This window comes from Aricia agestis, chromosome Z (genome assembly GCF_905147365.1).
Source record: "Aricia agestis chromosome Z, ilAriAges1.1, whole genome shotgun sequence".
Classification (NCBI taxonomy): Eukaryota; Metazoa; Arthropoda; class Insecta; order Lepidoptera; family Lycaenidae; genus Aricia; species Aricia agestis.
The window spans coordinates 21238654-21259502 of record NC_056428.1 but is presented as its reverse complement, the minus strand read 5'-3'; the positions used below and the strand labels follow the sequence as shown (position 1 = coordinate 21259502).

Genomic DNA, 20849 nt, shown 5'->3' with positions numbered 1-20849 from the left:
GTTCCTCGATAAATGGGCTATCTAACACTGAAAGAATCATGCAATTCCGTTGCGTAGTTTTAAAGATTAAAGGGAACAAAGGGACATGAGGCAAAAAAGCGACTTTGTTTTATAATCTATATATTAATACGTGAGCCAAAAACTTTGTATCCCTTTTGACGGAAAATGGGGAAACATAGGTGAATGAAATTTTGCACAGTTATAGTTTATATATTGAAGGAGTGCATCGAGCTAATATTATTTTGAAATTATGCTTTTATCATATACATTTTTAACAAATAAAACATTACACACACTACAACACTAGGAAAAATGACAGATTTTTGAGTGACAAGCCTATACATACGAATTACACTTTTTTATTTATAGCTGAGGTCTGTTGACAACAACAACAAATTGAAAATGGATTATATTTTTTTTATTGAATCTTATACACGGCCAGTCTGAGATCAGCTGAGTCCCAGAGACAAGAGTTGAAATTTTTTTTTAAAGTCAATATTTTTTTACAAAATATACTGTAGTAGTCCTAATGTCGTTGAAACTAAAGTCGAATTTCGACCATTGGGCGATCTCTAGTATGTATAGATAGACAATATAGATATATCCTCCTTATGTAGCCAGATGTAAGGTGTTTATTTAAACTAGATATTGCAGACAGTTGTAAACACGTTACGTATAACTGATAAGGGTGACCTCCACAAGGTCAGCTAATAACAGTCTCTTAGATGTTAGATTCTAAGCACACGTTTGGCTGCAAACTACATTGCCCTGAAAAATATAGTGCTACACTGTTTGTTCTCTGGAACGTTTTTGAATGTAAAGAGTTTGAAGCTGTCAAATCCGTACTATTAAAAATGAGAAAGTGTGTCAGTCTGTCTATTACCTTTCCACGCCTAGACCGCTGAGCCGATTTTGTTATTGGTATGTAATATGTATATTCCCGGCCCCCGGGAAAGATCTTTCGCGCGATAAACAAATTTTGACACAACTGTGTTGTGCGTTATGTTACTTACGTCATTATCTATTCTGTGGTTATGTGCAAATAATATTAATAAAACAATTTACTTGCTGCAAGTTTGATTCTGATATAAAAATTGTTGTGCATTCTAAATTATTTTGATAAGACTTTACACGGATTAAAGTAGATCACTGTTTTTAGGGTTACGTACCCAAAGGGTAAAAACGGGACCCTATTACTGAGACTTCGATGTCTGTCTGTCTGTCCGTCTGTCTCAAGAACGGTAATAGCTAGAGAGTTGGAATTTTCACAGATTATGTATTGTTGTTGCCGCTATAACAACAAATACTTTAAAAAACAAAATAAATTAAGTCGGTCTCCCATACAACATACGTGATTTTTCAAACATTTTTTTCTCGGTATCAATGGTGACAACAGGTAGGCACTTGAAATTTTCACAAAAGCCTCAATTATATGTGTAATTAAATAAATAATAATAATATTTAAATAAAATAAAAATTTAAGGGGGATCCCATACAAAAAACACAATTTTTGGTCTATTTTTGCTATAACGGTACGGAACCCTTCGTGCGCGACCCGACTCGCACTTGGCCGATTATTTTTTAAACTCGTCGCGCTTAGCGTAATATAAGTCACATCTTAAAATATTAAGGTGGTATATAGAACAGCTTCACGATTTTTGCAATTTTTTCAATCCATACTTCTACTATATTATAAATGCGAAAATGTGTCTATCTGTCTATCTGTCTGTCTGTCTGTCTGTCTATCTGTCTGTTACCTCTTCACGCCCAAACCGCTGAACCGATTTTGCTGAAATTCGTTATGAAGATATTTTGAGTCCCGAGAAAGAACATAGGATACCTTTTATGCCGGAAACATGTCCGTTCCCCGCGCGATAAACGAATTTTGGCGCAACGGAGTTGCGGGCGTCATCTAGTATTATATAATATTATACTGTAATATTATTTAATACTAGATGGTATTTATGTATGTGTAACACCGCGGGGCAGCTATAGTGTACCGCGTTTAAGTGAAATATAATAAAATACTATGAAAAGTACCAATAAGAGGATCATACTGTGATGAAGCATGATGAATATGAATTACAGATGCACTTTCCGTTCTTAAAATAATTACTCTGCCGTTTCTGGACCGATTTCCAAATTTTTCTTTTGGTGTAAGTATTGGGTATCATCCCAATTTGGTACCATGTTCACAAAAATTATTACTTGATGAAGGGATCCATAAGTAATCGAGGGAACTCCTCAAAATTTATATGAAAACATGTTGTGAATTCAGTTACGTGAAAAGTATTTTAAGCATATGCTACCAAGTACCAGCAAGTAAGATTTTGCTCCGATGTATATGTATATTATACGGTATACCATGATTCGGTAGATGCTGAAAAAACTCCGGACTCTTTATAAATACAAGTTTGGGAGCTTCGGCGTTGTTTTAATATGCTTTGTTCAAACCTACGCGACGCGTGGTCGCGTAGGTTTGGCCTAAGCCCGGAAAACATATTATGCTACTATCACATTCATCATCATCATCATCACCATCATCCAATTATGACCCTATTATTGGTACTTTTCAGATCGAAACTCGAGTTTGTCAAGCAATTTCAAAATTTGCTTTAAATTATTTATAGATAAGTACATTTTATTGTTGTTTTCAATTATATTATTTAAACTTAGTGCTACGGTTACCAATATGGCAATTTGATCATGGGATTCATGAGGTACCTATGTAGGTAACTTAAAATATATGGAAACTCATGGTGATTTTAGTTTTAGAAGTATTCTAAGTATATGTTACTAAAGTAAGATTTTGCACCAAGGTATATCATGGTCCCGAAGGTGCTGAGAGAACTCCTGATGTATATTAAAATAGCTATACGAGTTACGAGGTCTTGGAAATCGGTCCACAAACGGCAGAGTAATTATTGAGCATAAAATAATGTACATAACACCTCCTCCGTTCTGAAAGTCGGTTAAAATTGTAGCCTATTATAGTAGTATTTATTATATTATCTGATCTATATGTATAAGCTATATTATTGTAAAGTTTTATTAAAATCCCTTCAGTAGTTTTGCGTGAAAGAGTTAGAAACATCCATACATACATCCACACATTTAATCTTTCGCCTTTATAATATTAATAGGATTACTGCAATGTTTTCACGCTAGAGGCAGCACCAGCGTAGACGGTAAACAAACAGTTTTGTTCCACGATTGACAACGTACGTGTGCAACATGTTCGATATTGGTCGGATTGTTTACTGAATGTGGTAATGGCACCCTCTGCTCTGAAGTTGCGTAATATTCTCTATTATGTATTGCTGCGTAATACATTTCCAATTCGCAAATCCTCTCGTCTCGTTTCGATATGAAAATCAGGTAGGAACTGTATAATATAATTGTATTACAATGCGGCAGACGACCTTGTTAATAAATATTTATAAGCATTATGTTCTTATTATAGTATAGCGCAATCACAAATCTACCACGTCTAGACGTATTACATAACTACAAAAAGACTTACCCTTGACAGTATACAAGTGAGTCACTGTATAAAAAAATAGTGTTTGGAAAAATCCTGAATATTTCTAGAGATAATAAGTGAGAGGAAATATATGAGACTAAGGGCCTGTTTCACCACTTCCTGATAAGGCCAATTAACTAGACGGATCAAGTATGGATAATCTGTCAAAAAAGTTGTGAATAGCCTATTTATTAGGCACTTTATCAGAATGTGGTGAAACAGGCCCTAAGGGCCAGATAGGCAATCCACAACTTATTTGGCAGATGCTCTATAGTTTATACATACTCTATCTGTCAAATTAAGTTGTGGATAGCCTATCCGGCACCTATCAGGAAGTTGTGAAACATATTCTAATTTGTATTAGATAGTGTGTGTACCTATCTTATTCTATTTTCCGACATAGAAGTTAGAAATCAATAAAAAGACAGAAGAACATAGAACCTCCTCATCTTTTAGAAGTCGGTTAAAAGACTGGATTTTCATGAGCCATGACCATAAGTAAGAGACGCTCCCTGCGGGGCTAAAATGGTCACATTTAGCAATTCCTCTCAATCAATTCAGCAAATGAATTGTCAAAACTGTCAAACTGACAAATGTCAAATCAGTACAAAAATACAGAAATGAATTGCAAGCAGAGTTGTATTTTGCGATTTTAGAAAAATGAATCATATTATGATTCATATCATGATTCTTCAAAGCGACCATTTTAGCCCCGCAGGTTCTTCGTTGAAGACAAAACTTCAACTCATCCAAGCACACAGTTTACATATTTTATAATATAATATTTTAGTATACTATTGTAAGTTGTGACGTCCGCGTCGCGTTGAGGGAGGCCGGGCTTACGGGGGCGAATCAGCACGGTCGAATAGACAATACTCGAATCACAAATACTTCGCTCTAAGCCGGCCCCTAGACGATCAATTCTATTGTGCAATATCACGCTCGTGATATTGTACAATAAAATTGCTCGTCTAGGGGCCCGCTAAGCCAGGGATGGTAACCTTTTAGGATCAACGTGCCATTTTTTATTTTGTACAGAAATATTTAATGAAGTCGCGATAACATTAATAATTTACTTGGCACCGAAATATTCTGCTCTACGAGTAAGCCTTTTAGGAACATCGTGCTATTTTTTTTAAAGAAAAAATATTTAGTGTGGTCGGAGATGTGCCATCATATAACTTTCTTTGTATCTAATTACGTTGCGTATTTAAAGATTTGTCACTGGCAAAAAAATGCACCTGGTATTGAAAAGGTTTTGTAATAAAAAAAAAGGCTCCTTCCTTTAGAAACATGATGTTTTTCAAAGGCTGCGAGTCTTGGAAAAACATCATGTTTCTAAAGGAGATTTGAGAGAATATATATTATTCGCGAGTCCGACTCGCACCTGACTGATTATTTGCATAAAAAATTGTAAAAAAAACTGTGTATTTTATACAAAGTTTTTTTTTATATTAGCCAGGTGATAAAGTACATGGAAGTTATAAGGTTTGTCCCAATTATAAGGGAAAAAAATAGTGAATGTCCGTATATTACAATATGTTAGTTATCGTGTTCTTCAACTCACGTCTTCAATAATTGAATTTATTACAATGTCACAATATCAGTGCAGTGGCGCGCCCAAAATACGCGTGCCGTATGTTCGCCATCCCTGCTCTAAGCCTTTTCCGATAATAATTCCGTTGTTAAAATGATAGAATGCCTCAGGCGATTCCATTTATTATGATGTAAGTATGTTAAATAAGTACTCTGTAATTTTGTTCCTATTCGTCAATGAGTTTCTAAAATCATAGAATATCATTGCTATTCGTCTATATTATTTAGAGTTTACGTATCTGTCCTGTCTCTTAATATACTTTGAATGAATATCTAGACACTTTAATATGACTATCGCTTCACATCACGTCAGCCTGGCTTAGAGCAAATTTTCATCTTAGATATCTCGTTTATGTTTGAAGAGGTGACAGACTCTTTCGTATTTATAACATCAGTTGGTACTACTAATATATATTCTGTGATATCAGTAAGAATTGCCCTGTAAATAAGCGACATTTAAATTAGTACAACCGCTAATATTGACTATTATTTACGTTTCAATAAAATTTATTCGGAAAAGTCCTGTTTTTGATAACAGCTAGCCGTAATAATACGGCGAATTATAATAATAATATCTATGGACGCTTCACACCACGTAAGTCTGGCCCCGTGCTAAGTACCTGAAGGACTTACGGGTTACGGGTACCAGACAACGGAAATATATTAATTACTTTTAAACTAATTACTATACATATATTTAAGATTTTTATTATATTACTAGCTGTTGCCCGCGACTTCGTCCGCGTTAGTATAGTAGATCACGTCCCAAGTATTATTTATTGTACAAAAATATTCAATGTAACAGCATTGACTTTCCTACGATTTTATTATACATAGATGTTCCGCGCGGCTTCGCTTGCGTAATTTAGGGATTTATCGCGACCGTACATTTTTCCGCAAAAAATAGCTTATGTCCCTTAGCGTGGTCTATTCTTCATGTTTGCCAAATAACATAAAAATTGCTCCAGTAGTTCTTAAGAATCTTAAGATAATAAGCAATTTCATATAATTTCCCCCGCTTTTTTCACATTTTCCTCTATTTCTTCGCTCCTATTAGTCGTAGAATAACAAAATATAGCCTATAGCCTTTCTCGATAAATAGGCTATCTAACACGGAAAGAATTTTTCAAATCAGACCAGTAATTCCTGAGATTAGCGCGTTCAAATAAGCCCTTAAAAATAATTTCCCCCCGTTTTTTCCACACTTTCCTCTATTTCTTCGCTCTTATTATTCTTAGGGTAATAAAATATAGCTTATAACCTACCTTAATAAATGGGCTATCTAACACTGAAAGATTTTTTTTAATCGGACCAGTAGTCCCTGAGATTAGCGCGTTCAAATAAGCCCTTTTATATAATTTCCCCCGTTTTTTCCACATTTTCCACTATTTATTCGGTCCTATTAGTCTTGACGTCATAAAATATATCCTATAGCCTTCCTCGATTAATGGGCTATCTAACACTGAAAGAATTTTTCAAATCGGACCAGTAGTTCCTGAGATTAGCGCGTTCAAATAAGCCCTTTCAAATAATTTCCCCCCGTTTTTTCCACATTTTCCTCTACTTCTTCGTTTCTATTAGTCTTAGCGTGATATAATATAGCCTATAGCCTTCCTCGATAAATGGGCTATCTATCACTGAAAGAATTTTTCAAATCAGATCTGTAGTTCCTGAGATTAGCGCGTTCAAACAAACAAACTAACAAACTCTGCAGAATTATAATATTATAGTATAGATACACATATTTAATACAACATCCATGACCCAGAAACTTTGAAAACTTTTTGTTCCGTCGGCGGGATTCGAACCCGCGACCCCGGCTTGAGCTACCAATAGCCCACCAACTGAGCCACAGAGGTCGTCAAAAAAAAAAATACAATCCGACTGCGACATCTATATATTGTATGCAATCACAAAACAGTATAACAGCTTTGTGACAGACGGACGGACCAATGGACTTGCCATAGAGAAAATCTAGAACCTTACTTGGAAATATGGAATACTTTTCCCTTGTGCCAATCAGGCCAAAGTTGTCAGCTGTCAAAAATTGACGAAAACACGTTTTGTTCACAAGACCATTGTTTAATAATCTCGCAGAAGTTTTTAAAGAGATTATTCCCAGTATTTGTATTCGAAAACAAACAAGAGATACAAATAATATTTTATATTTTGTATCTGAATTGAATTTTATTGTTGTATTTATTTGAGTTTTATGATATTGATGAGTATCATGTAGCAAACATGATACTCATTAATATTATGTCGATAATAACAACGACATCGTTGTCTTGCTAGAGTTAAACATAATTTCTAACTTTCTAAGGGGCGATTTCACCAAAGAAATGGAACGCGTTGAGTGCACACTGAACCGTTTCTAAATGTATAAACGCGTTTATAACACCGAATTGCATTTCACCAACACAAACTAACGCGTTCACTGCAAATCTGAGTTTATATCTTCCAAACGCCCAATGTACGCGGTATTACTTCTTAAAATCCGTTCAAGTCCTTTCAATGTAGTGTCATGGCGGATCGAAAAACATAGACGAAAAAATGTCAAGATGACAGTTTTGACGAGATGTGTTTGGTTAGTTTATGTACCGTTTCCTGCTATTTTGCTAATGAAATAACGCGAAAAGGCTCCAAAATGATAAAAACACAAAATAATCTCGTGACGTCACGTGAACTTAGATTTATTAATCGTGATTAAAAGAATATTGTAAAATTTATTTGAAACAAAATGAGATTTGTCGCCGTTTGAACGCGTTTAATGGGAACTAAGTTTTATAAAACGAAGTTTTAAGTAGGATTGGTGAAATCCCGTCTAAAAGCCCATCAAAATTAGTCTGATTTATATTTCTAACCTCTTTTGGCGAAAAAACATAAAATGTATTTAAATGCCAGTTTTCTGTAAAGGTATTCATGGGATTCAACCCAATTATTAGAAATCGAAGACTTATCTTCGCCGTGATTAGGTAAACAAAACAAAAGGAAGGTAAACTTACACTTCCTTGACGACTTTGACTTCATGCATTATACAGGGTGTAACAAAACTGAGTGATAAAACTTTAGTCCATGTGTCCCTTTCCCTTACATAGAGTCAAATGTGAAAGTAGCAGCGCTGCAGGATCAATTTTAATTTTTTTATTTTTATACGGGCCGTATGCCGATGTCATGAATTTTTTCTATACAAATATTTGCTCTTTCGACGCTGCTACTTTGACAGTGAACTCTATTTAAGGAACACATACACACCCCAAAGTATTACTCGAGAATAGTATGGTACGGCCGTGCCTTTGCTAAAAAGCTTGGCTGGGGCACTGCCGTGCTCCCAGATCACCTAGTTTTGTTACACCCTGTATATCTAGTGCCTATGATCTTTCCGTCGAGTGACAATGAAGCTATCGTATAAAAGCCGAAGCGAAATCACTTTGTCTCAACGCAATGATGACCCAGCGCACGTCGTCACGACGCATGAAGTTCATGGCGTTGACACCGTTGACTTCATGCATCATGTATCGAGTTATGAGTCTGTGCGATCTCTCCGTCGATTGACGAAGTACCTTTAGTCGTGTGAAAGAAGTTAACTCACTCTGTCTCAGCGCGATGATGACCCAGCGCACGTCGTCACGATGCATAAAGTTCATGGTGTTAACGCCATTGACTTCATGCGTCATGTGTCCAGTGACTGTATGATCTCTCCGTCGATTGACGAAGTAGGTACCTTTAGTCGTGTAAAAGAAATTAACTCACTCTGTCTCAGCGCGATGATGACCCAGCGCACGTCGTCACGATGCATGAAGTTCATGGCGTTGACGCCGTTAACTTCATGAGTCATATATCCAGTGACGAGCGCGATTCGCTGCTCGCACTGTATGATCTCTCCGTCGACTGAGTGACGAGTACGATACTCCATGCGGAAGGATTCCAGAGCACTCTCCGAGAAGAAACTCTCGACTGTCGGGCGAACGAGACCGATAAACACCTGAAACGAAGAATTTACTGTAAAGGTAATACTGCCCTACTAGACAAGTGGCAAGCGATTATAGTGTGATTATAGTAAACACCAACAAAATGTATGCGATTTGACATAAGTCATCGTTTCGCTAGCGAATACTAATGTCAAAGGAATATATTTTGTTGGCGTTTACGATCATCGCTGGCCACTTGTACGGGGCACTACGCTGCAGTAGGGCGTCATGGCCACAGAAATAAATAGAACAAGATAGAACGGCGACGCGCGTCCGTTGCTAAGGAATCGCTCGTGTCAATTTTTGCTTTGCTTTTAGTTAGAACAAATAACTTACCCGTGGAAAGAAATACCTTCTTTTGACCGATTCACTTTCGTACTTCTGTTTTTACAATTAGACACTGCACAATGAGGCATTTTTGTACAACCGCTCCGGTGTAATCAAGTCGAGACGTGCGTGCTGACTGAATGAACGTTCAACGAATCTTGCACACTTGTGCAAGATTGAAACACGCCGCGTACTCCACCCGCTTAGCCGTTTTATCTTGATTTATTTCTGTGGTCATGGCCAAATATTCTTTGTATGAAATCGTATGAGCTCAGCGGACCTAAAATGGTCACATTTTGCAATTCCTGTCAAATCAACTAAGAAAATGAATTGTTATAACTGTCAAACTGACGAATGTCAAATTAGTACGTATTTAGACATGAATGGCAAGCAGAGTGAACATTTTGCGATTTTTAAAAAATGAATCATATTATGATTCTTAATTTGACTCTCCAAAGCGACCATTTGAGCCTATGACTATGTGGCAGCGGCGCTACGCGACACGAAACGTCAGTGCTATGGAATTGTCGCGTCGCGTCGCTCTGCTGCAGTGTCGCTGAGTGCGGTCTTGCCTCAATCAAGTGTACCATGGTACACTTGATTGATTTTTTTAAAGTCACCAGGTAAAAAAATAATTTGGTCCACAAAAGTATTGAATAAATGTTTTATTATTATAATTATAATACCCCCCACACCGGTTTCTTCTTTCGGCTTAACCACTGGACCACAGAGGCGTCCAATTATTATAAGTACTATCGCCATGAAAATATCACTATCGCGCTCTTACTCGTATTGTGTAACAGAGAAATTATTTAGCTGAAAAGTTATTTGGTTGATATCGCTAATCTCACAAATTAGATCGATTTTTAAGTAATTTTGTAATATGAACGGTAAAGGATCCCGCGGAATACGTAACATACTCGTATAACATACGTTGTAACTCAACATTCATACAACTTCAGTACACCGGAACATACGCTTAGGCAACTCTATTTCGACTAATTGCTATACCGATCCTGTCGCTAATAATTCGCTTTGACGACATCTACATCAATCAGCTTCGCTAAGATCTCTGTGGCTTTCTAACTACAAAGCATAACCACAATTGGTATAGCTACTTTAGTTAATAAGGTCCGAGTGACCACTGAATGCAACCTTGTTAGGGTTGGCTAAGCAAAGCAATACAACAGTGTGGTTTTGCTTTAGGTGTTCTAGGGCTACCGATGCTTGGAAGAGTTGCAGTAGGTTTTATCATACCCGCAACTCTGCCGGCGGGGAGTGGAGCATCATGAAATTTTAGTGGGTAGACCCTGGGCAAATGGGCAGTCCCACTTACCCCGGCAGATGTCCCACAGGGGATGCGCAAAGCATTTCCCTATGTAAATTGCGTAGGATGTGGACATGTCTCTGGTTATCATGGTACAAAAATCAGATTTCTTAATTGGTGCGTTAAAATAATTTTCCAGAAAAGCCATCGGATCTGTCAGGTTAAGAGTTAGAGGTTAGAGTTAATAGAGGTTAAGAATACTCCAAAGAAGCCTACACAAAGCACTGATGATTTAAAGGTACGTAAGCCTGGCGCCTGTAAGAACATCTTAAAATAAATAATAAAAAAACTTTATATTTTCATATTATCTAAGCTTCCCAAATCCCATGTTATTTTATGACGCACTTGACTAAATCTTTGAGTCATTGTCTTGCTTGGACGTAAAATATTGTCTTGTAATAAATTTTTTTTATGAAATAAGGAGGCAAACGAGCAAACGGGTCACCTGATGGAAAGCAACTTCCGTCGCCCATGGACACTCGCAGCATCAGAAGAGCTGCAGGTGCGTTGCCGGCCTTTTAAGAGGGAATAGGGTAATAGGGGATGGTAGGGAAGGGAATAGGAGAGGCTAGGGAAGGGAAAAGAGTAGGGGATTGGGCATCCGGTAAACTCACTCACTCGGCGAAACACAGCGCTAGCGCTGTTTCACGCCGGTTTTCTGTGAGCCCGTGGTATTTCTCCGGTTGAGCCGGCCCATTCGTGCCGAAGCATGGCTCTCCCACGGTTAGATAGATAGATTACCTACCTAACCAATATTTTTATGTATTTTCTTTTTCATATTATCTGCGCTCATATTATTTTTGTAAATTTTTCCTAATCTACAAAACCTACCTACCTATTGCCTAAATACGGTGCTCAAGTAACTACAAAAATAGCACACTGGCCTTCCCTAATATATACTCTACAATGTACATAATATACTTATTAAGAGCTATATAGTTTCGATTCAAAGCTATTACATTGAAACTGAATTTGTGCTACTATAGCTATCCCGTATTTCCAGGCTTAGTTACATCAGATAAAAAGAGATAGATTTATACTGAAACATAGGTAGGCGTTTGTTGGAAAAGGTAAATCAGGGTTTCTAGTTTCCGCTATTTCTATCGGAAAAATTGGTGCTCACGACGTTGTTGGTTTAACGAACCATTAATTTAAACATAATAATATACATTTTATGCATATCAATAATCCAAACCAATATTATAAATTTGAAAATGTGTCTATGTGTTACCTCTTCGGGCTTAAACCACTGAACCGATTTTGTTAAAATTTGGTCTCGAGAAATATATTATCTTTCGTCAACAGTTTCTATCCCGGAAAATACAACTCCCGTACGCTATAACAACTGCTCCAAAACTCCTATACAATGGACATTAAAATATATTAATGTGGTTTTCTTTAGTAAAAAGGACTAAGCCACAAGATGTCTTCATTTTTCTAATTAAAAAGTACTGAAGCAAAAATCACGTATAGTTATATGGTGATTTTATCTGAAGGATAAAGAGTACTTTTTAATTAGAAAAATTGGGTTGTAATGAGCTGAAATTTTTGAAATTTGTATGGCAGCATTGCCATTTTTAAAGAATTTTTACACTGCTGTTTTGATTTAATATATAAATTACGACATTTACGGCCTGTTTCACCACTTTCTTACAAAATGCCGAATAGGCTATTCAGAACTATTTTGACAGATTCTCCATACTTGATCTGTCAAGTTAATTGTTGGATAGCCTATTCGTCACTTATCAGGAAGTGGTGAAACAGGCCATTAATGTTTTAAATCATTTTACCCGAGAGCAAAAAATAAGGGATCAAATTTTGCATAGCTTATTCAGTACAGCGTCTGGAGACCGATTTTCAGTCTAGGTCAGATGTTAATATTAATAAAATACTAGCTGTTGCCCGCGACTTCGTCCGCGTGGACTTCAGTTTATAGTACTTTATAGCGCGCGATGTCAACAAAATTGGTGTCAAAAGCTTTTATAAAAAAACCCTGGTACCCCTTAAATCAATACAGCTGTGCAGTGTGCACACAATAAGTATTTCATTTTTTTATATTAAACTTTATATTTTATGCCAAATTTTAAAGCTTATTTAGCCCTCCGATTACACAACTTTACCCATAAACTATTTATCATTGATAGATTTAAGGTTACGTCCCTGCACAGATAAAGTACTGAGTTATTTAATACCGTAGAATAGATATAACAATCGAAAAAAATCGAAACTTAAATGTAAGATGATACCACGTCTTATAGGAAGACTTTTGAGCAAGCGTCAGCGCGATGTAGAAGACGCACGGTGCCATCTATTATGAATTGTTGGAACTAACTTAATTTGAACAAATTTACGCATTTTCACCCCCTTACAACCCTTTTTTCCAGTAAAAAAAGTAGCCTATGTCCTTTCTCAGGCTTTAGACTATCTGTATACAAAATTTCATTACCATCGGTTCGGTAGTTTTGGCGTTTGGCGTGAAAGCGAGACTGACAGACAGACAGACAGACAGAGATACTTTTGGCGTTTGGCGTGAAAGCGAGACTGACAGACAGACAGACAGACAAAGATACTTTCGCATTTATAATATTAGTATAGATTATGTGCACACTGCACAGCTGTTTTTGGGTATTTTGATTAATTAAGGGCCGCGCTACACCGGAATGGCAGCGGCGAGGCGAGCACTTTCAGCGCTGCCATTCCGGTGTAACGCGGCCCTAAGAGGGGTACCACTTACCAGGGTTTTAAAAAGTTTTTAAATTTGACACAAATTTTGTTGACACCGCGCGCTATAAACTAAAGTCCACGCGGACGAAGTCGCGGGCAACAGCTAGTTAGTTAATATTAACGTGTACAACAATCGAAAGAATCGTGAAAGCTACCTCAACATGGTACCACCTCTTATAGAAATACGCATGAGCAAGCAATAGCGCGATCTAGGGGACTCTTGGCGCCATCTGTTTTGAGTTTTTTGGAACTAAGTTAATTTAACCAAATTTACGCATTTTCACCCCCTTACAACCCCTTTTTCCAGTTAAAAAGTAGCCTATGTCCTTTCTCAAGCTTTAGACTATCTGTGTACAAAATTTCATTACAATCGGTTCAGTAGTTTTGGCGCTGTTGTTTTTGAATTTGATGTCTAAGTTGGTAGGTGAGTTATTAGTTAATAACGTGTATAACAATCGAAAGAATCGAAAAGTTAAGCTCAATATGGTACCACCTCTTATAGAAATACGTATGAGCAAGCAATAGCGCGATCTAGGGGACTCTTGGCGCCATCTGTTTTAAGTTTTTGGAACTAAGTTAATTTGACCAAATTTACGCATTTTCACCCCCTTACAACCCCTTTTTCCAGTTAAAAAGTAGCCTATGTCCTTTCTCAGGCCTTAGACTATCTGTGTACAAAATTTCATTACTATCGGCTCAGTAGTTTTGGCGCGAAAGCGAGACAGACAGACAGACAGACAGAGATACTTTCGCATTTATAATATTAGTATAGATAATATTCTAACGTATTAAAAACTATAAACAAAAACATACTAACTAATAAGTATGATTAGTTCTATGTTACAATAAAGTAAAAAATAAAACGCCATCTGTTGAATCGTATTAGAACTAAAATGCTCATTCCATCGATATATTTCTGGATTTTTTATAATATTATACATAAAATATGTTTAAGATTTTTGAAATTTTATTTTAATACACATCCAAGACCAAGGAAAATTGAAAACTTTTTGTTCCGCCTGCGGGACTCGAACCCAGGACCCCCGGGATGAGCGCTGGCCACGCGCAATGCGAATTCATTTTCATCTAAATTTTCATGGAAATAAGATATTTTCCCACATCAAAATGTAGCCTATGTCCTTTCTCAGACTCTAGAATAACTGTATACAAAATTTCATTGCAATCGGTTCAGTAGTTTTGGCGTGAAAGCAAGACAGACAGACAGACAGACAGACAGACAGACAGACAGACAGAGATACTTTCGCATTTATAATATTAGTATGGATTAAACATCATATTCTAACGTATTAAAAACTATAAACAAAAACATACTAACTAATAAGTATGATTAGTTCTATTTACAATAAAGTAAAAAATAAAACGCCATCTGTTGAATCGTATTAGAACTAAAATGTTCATTCCATCTATATATTTCTGGATTTTTTATAATATTATACATAAAATATGTTTAAGATTTTTGAAATTTTATTTTAATACACATCCAAGACCCAGGAAAATTGAAAACTTTTTGTTCCGCCTGCGGGACTCGAACCCAGGACCCCCGGGATGAGCGCTGGCCACGCGCAATGCGAATTCATTTTCATCGAAATTTTCATGGAAATAAGATATTTTCCCGCATCAAAATGTAGCCTATGTCCTTTCTCAGACTCTAGAATAACTGTATACAAAATTTCATTGCAATCGGTTCAGTAGTTTTGGCGTGAAAGCAAGACAGACAGACAGACAGACAGACAGACAGACAGACAGACAGAGATACTTTCGCATTTATAATATTAGTATGGATATACGGTATAACAAAACTAAGTGTTAATACTTTAGGATGTGTATGTGTTTCTTATATTACTAGAGATCGCCCAATGGTCGAAATTCGACCTTACTAGCAACGACATTAGGACTACTACCTACTACTACTACTATTTTGAAAAAAATATTGACTTCATCATAGTTTTTTTCAACTTTTTTCTCTGGGACTCAGCTGATCTTAGACTGGCCGTTTAAGCATTATCTAATTAGTATCTAAAATTAAATCAAAAAAACAATAATCCATTTTCAATTTGTCAACTTGTTGTCAACCATAGACTTAATATATACTGTCTAGGCTTATGTTGTCAACAGACTTCAACCATAAATAAAAGAGTATAATTCGTATGTATAGGCTTGTCACTCAAAAATCTGTTATTTTTCCTAGTAGTAGTGTCATAGTGTGTGTAACGTTTTATTTGTTAAAAATATATATGATAAAAGCATAATTTTAAAACAATATTAGCTCGATGCACTCCTTCACCATATAAACTATAACTGTGCGAAATTTTATGCACTTGCGTTTTCCTCATTTTTCGTAAAAAGGGTTACAAAGTTTTTGGCTCACATATTAATATATAGATAGATACAGTTCCCTGACAAATTACCGTAAAAAAGTAACTTTCAGCGCTGAAAGTTACTTTTTTACGGTTTCCCCTTTGTATGGAAAAATTCGTGACGCGGAGGCGTTTGCTAAAATCACAAAAACATTTTTGCTTCTTCAGCGGTGCTACTTTCACATTGAACTGTATATAAGGGACAGGTACCCTCGAAAGTGTTATCACTTAGTTCTGTTACACCTTGTAGAGTTCACTGTCAAAGTTGCAGCACCGAAAGACAATTTTTTGGTAAACTCACCACATCATTCCCGCTGGGACAGTGGTTCTCTCCTCTGGACCTCACGCGGCGGACGATGTGGCAATATCTGCTGTTCCTGGTGCAGGCCCGATCGGACTTCCTGAGGGAACCCTCGACATGACAGGTGACATACTGCGGGGGCTCCGAGCGCTGCTGCGTCAGCTTTTTGAATCTGACAGAAGATATATAGACGCTGTTAAGTATTTTTTTTTATATACCTAATAAGGGGGTGTGGGATATTGCGTAGAGGCCGCAAAGGAAGATCTTCTGACCGAGCGAGGTGTTATGCCCATAAAGTTAATATACCTAGCAGAATAGAGAAACACAAGCCTGAGCAAGAGAGATGTCACTATCAGTAACACTGCGTGGTAAAAAGAGACGTGTGATACATGACAGCAGCACTCTTTTTTTGACGTCCAGTCGGCACTTGCCGCACGTTGACAATTTAATCTCATAGAATTCATGTTCAATCATGCTTGTGAAAGTGTATACGTACACATATTTTTCACACAGATGAAAACCAATTTTGGTTTCGTTCGACAGCTCGAGATTGTTGCTCTATAATTCCGCTAGGTATATTAAACTTTATGGTTATGCCCGGTCAGCGCCACAGCCCACCTGATTGATTTCAGCTGCAGTATATACCGACGTGCTTAAAAAACTTCGATAATTACGAGATGCAGGAATTTGGCGCTAATTACGGGTACAGCCACAGGGGCAAACGAGCAAACGGGTTACCTGATGGAATGCAACTTTTGTCATCTACACTCGCAACATTACAAGTGCTGCAAGTGCGTTGCCACCTGCCGGCCTAGCATCTAAATTTTGAGTATCATCCAAAAAAATTACATATCCAGTTATGAATGCAGTCATGTTATTTAGATAATTTAGAATAAGTTCGTTCATAACTGAACACCAAATTTTTTGTTGCTTTATACACATATTCTTAACAACGACCATAATATAAGAAGACCAATGCTACCTGAAAAGTGATTGGAATGAAAATTGGCAAAAAGCATCCAGTCACGGAATAATAAAGAATATTATGTATAGACAGTGGGTTGTTGGAAAAGACAATTCAAGAAGAAAAGTAAAGAAAGAATCTGCCATGGGTTCACTGATCTCCATTATACATTGTATAATGGAGGTCAGTGCATGGGTTCCTTTTTCCGTGTGTCAACATTTCACCGCGCGGAATGACACAAAAATAGATAATAATAATCTTTATTATCATCAACCATTTTTTACAAAATCCTATGAAAACTCTGACACCCAAACTAGGCAATGCCTGTATTTTTTTAACCGACTTCCAAAAAACGAGGAGGTTATATCTCCGGCTGTGGATATATTTTTTTAGAGTCAGTCAAATGCATGAATATGGTTGGACCATAAAGTTAATATACCTAGTGGAATAGAGCAACAATCTCGAGCTGTCAAACGTAACCGAAATCGGTTTCATCTATGTGTAAAAATATGTGTACGTACACACTTACACAAGCATGGTTGAACATGATTTCTATGAGATTAAATTGTCAACGTGCGGCACGTGCCGACTGGACGTCAAAGAAAGAGTGCTGCTGTCGTGTATCACACGACTCTTTTTACCACGCAGTGTTACTGATAGTGACCTCTCTCTTGCTCAGGCCTTTGTTTCTCTATTCCGCTAGGTATATTAACTTTATGGGTTGGACGTACATCCATAAATTACTAATTGCTAATTACTACAAAATATGCAAGTGTGTCTGTCTATAAGTATTAAGTTCTGAATCAATTCTGTCTAAATTTAGTAATAAGATAGTAGGTTTCGAGAAAAAAATATAGGATTTAAAAAGTTTAGTCATTGCCCAGTTTTCTACTTTTTCTACTTCAACGAATTTCTACTTCTATTAAGCTATCCGCAATTAAGTTGAATAAAATAAAAGGCTCGATTTATATGCATACGCCCGACCACGCGGTTCTGCGGCTACACCGCGAGATCATAAGCAATTATTATGTATTATAATATTAGTAGGATTAGAGATCGCCCAATAGCTTTGTCCACACTGTGCCTTTTTCTGTTCGTCAAAGGCATGCGTAATATAATAGCACAGTCAACAGCGATGCACGCGACGCATGCCCTCTGACCGTATCCAAAACTTCAAAAATTACAATTTTGGCGTTGCGTTCCTCGACGCATTCAATTATTGAATGCGCCATTGATATGAAAATTGATGACGAAAATTTAAGATGAAAGAGCACATAGCTAATGGTAGAAATTCGACCTTATAAATTATCTTCTTCTTTTGGCTTCCCGTTTAAAGTATGAACTATTTCATTTAATAATTATTATTTTTTAACAAAAAATTAAAACCGACTTCCAAGGTAAAAACAAAAGTAATATTCTTAAACATAATCTAAAAAGAATCAAATAATTCTTATTCCTTATTATAGTGCCGTTTTCAGACTTCGCCTAAACCTCAACTATTTCTGTACTCAATCTTTGTACTTTTGAAGTCGCTACCAGCCCGGAAAAGTTCTGAGATCCTTGACATAGAACTTACGCTAAGGTAAGCTGGTACCGACTTCAAAAGCATGAAGATTGAGTACAGAAATAGTTGAGGTTTAGGCGAAGTCTGAAGACGGCACTATAATAAGGAATAAGAATTATTTGATTCTTTTTAGATTATGTTTAAGAATATTACTTTTGTTTTTACCTTGGAAGTCGGTTTTAATTATTTGTTAAAAAATAATAAGTTTACCCTTTTTAGTTACCTATGAGACCACAAGGCTATATTACTTATAGCTCGTTGTCTTAGAGTTGTACATATAATTACTAGCGGTCGCCCGCGGCTCCGCCCGCGTGGATGTCGGTTACTGCTGCAAAAAGCCTACCCAGGAAAGACTCGGTCAGCAAAATGATTTCCAGGTCAATTCACAGACTCCAACACTGACATCGACGACGCGGACGCAGTCATTATCCGAAGGGATGCATATAGTGCACACTGCACAGATTGTCTTCCTCCCGCACACGCACCCCCGCTTGGTGGCGCCCACTATCTTTATATTTTAATTTTGCCATAATTTCAAAATTAAACTTCCAATTTTAATCATTTACAGACCAAATGTTATCTACATAAACTGTACTTAGTGATGAAATAATTTATTTTCATAAGGATTAATAGCATAAGTAAAATAAACGCGTTTAAATGTAGTAAAAAAAAATACAAGATTTTTAAATAAAAAAATGGTTATTGTGCCTCACTCGACATAGATAAGTATAGGGTGTCGCGGACTTTTTTGTAGATATTTATAAGATCTACAATTACTTATAACATTTATGGTTCTATCTTTTATAGTTTCGGCAGCGTACGCAAAATAAGTAACTTTTCTGGTTGATTTTACACCTGGCGTCCGAAAAACCCAAATATCTTACGAAACCCAATTTTTTCCAAAATTTAATTTTGCCTATGTTCAGCAGAAATAATGTAGAATCCATTGGCTTTTGCTTGGAGTAGTTTAAATAAAGCCAAAATCCTCGAACTTGTATCTATAAGGATTCAAAAGTTCTGTTGGGTACCTTCGGAACCAGGGTACGTCCTGGTGCAAAATCTTACTTTTTGGTAGTATATGCCTGAAACATTTCAGAAAAAATTGGAATCACTATATGTTTCCATATAAATTTTGAGGAGTTCCCTCGATTACTCATGGATCCCATCATCAGGTCACCACTTTTATGAACATGGTACCAAATTCGAGTCAAACCCTATAGAACACAACAATAATTTTGTAAATCGGACCACAAACGGCTGATTAATCGTTGAACATACATAAAAAAAAAATACATACAGCCGAACGTATTACCTCCTCCTTTTTGGAAGTCGGTCAAAAAAGCAACAATCAATTTTTAATTTGACAACAAACTTCAACCATAAACAAAACAGTATAATATAATTCGTGTGTATAGGCTTGTCAGTCAAAACACGGTAGTGTGCGTGTTGTAGTGTGTGTAATGTTTTATTTATTAAAATAATAATAATAATAGCTCCCACACCGGTTTCGGTGACGGTGGCCGGTTTCATTGAAACCAGGCCAGCTACGCAGGAGTAATTTTATAGTGCCCAAGTATGTGCGCAGTACACAAGAGCACTCTCTATTCCTTTACTCTCATAACCCAGTGGGACGGACAACCGACACGACTGGCGAGAGATCAGGCGCAGGACCGACTTTTTACATGCCCATCCGACGCATGGATCATCTTACTTGTCAGACAATCAGGTGATCAGCCTGCATTGTCCTAACCAAACTTGGAAATAACATGTTTCCAACGCGGGAATCGAACCCACGACCTCCGAGTCAAGAGCCGCGCTCTATACCACTAGACCACGGAGGCGGCACACACAAATAATGTATAATAAAAGCATAATTTTAAAACAATATTAGCTCGATGCACACCTTCTTCATAACTATGCGAAATTTCATGCTCCTATGTTTCCGCATTTTTCGTAAAAAGGGTTCCAAAGTTTTTCGCTCGCGTATTAATATAAAGATAAATAATAACGCAACCGCGCCGCTATTTGAAAAAAAAAAATATCCACAGCCGAATATATTATAGCCTCCTCGTTTTTTGGAAGTCGGTTAAAAATCTTTACATATATATTTTGCTTGTTATTGTGTAGCCGCCAAACCGCGCGTTTTGGCGGACGCATATAAATCCAGCATAAAA

The 20849-nt window shown here is 36.8% G+C and overlaps 1 protein-coding gene across 2 annotated transcripts in view; it reads right to left on the bottom strand.

Moving 5' to 3' along the window:
* The window catches only part of LOC121738491 (aryl hydrocarbon receptor nuclear translocator-like protein 1), a 158082-nt gene that overhangs the window by 28146 nt on the left and 109087 nt on the right, over positions 1 to 20849 (bottom strand). For both annotated transcript variants that reach the window (XM_042130572.1, XM_042130571.1), the window contains exons 5-6: positions 16148 to 16319; positions 8873 to 9104 (exon numbers count right to left, since the gene is read on the bottom strand). In XM_042130572.1, coding sequence (XP_041986506.1) covers positions 8873 to 9104; positions 16148 to 16319 — 404 coding nt within the window. The remainder of the gene's footprint in view (positions 1 to 8872; positions 9105 to 16147; positions 16320 to 20849) is intronic.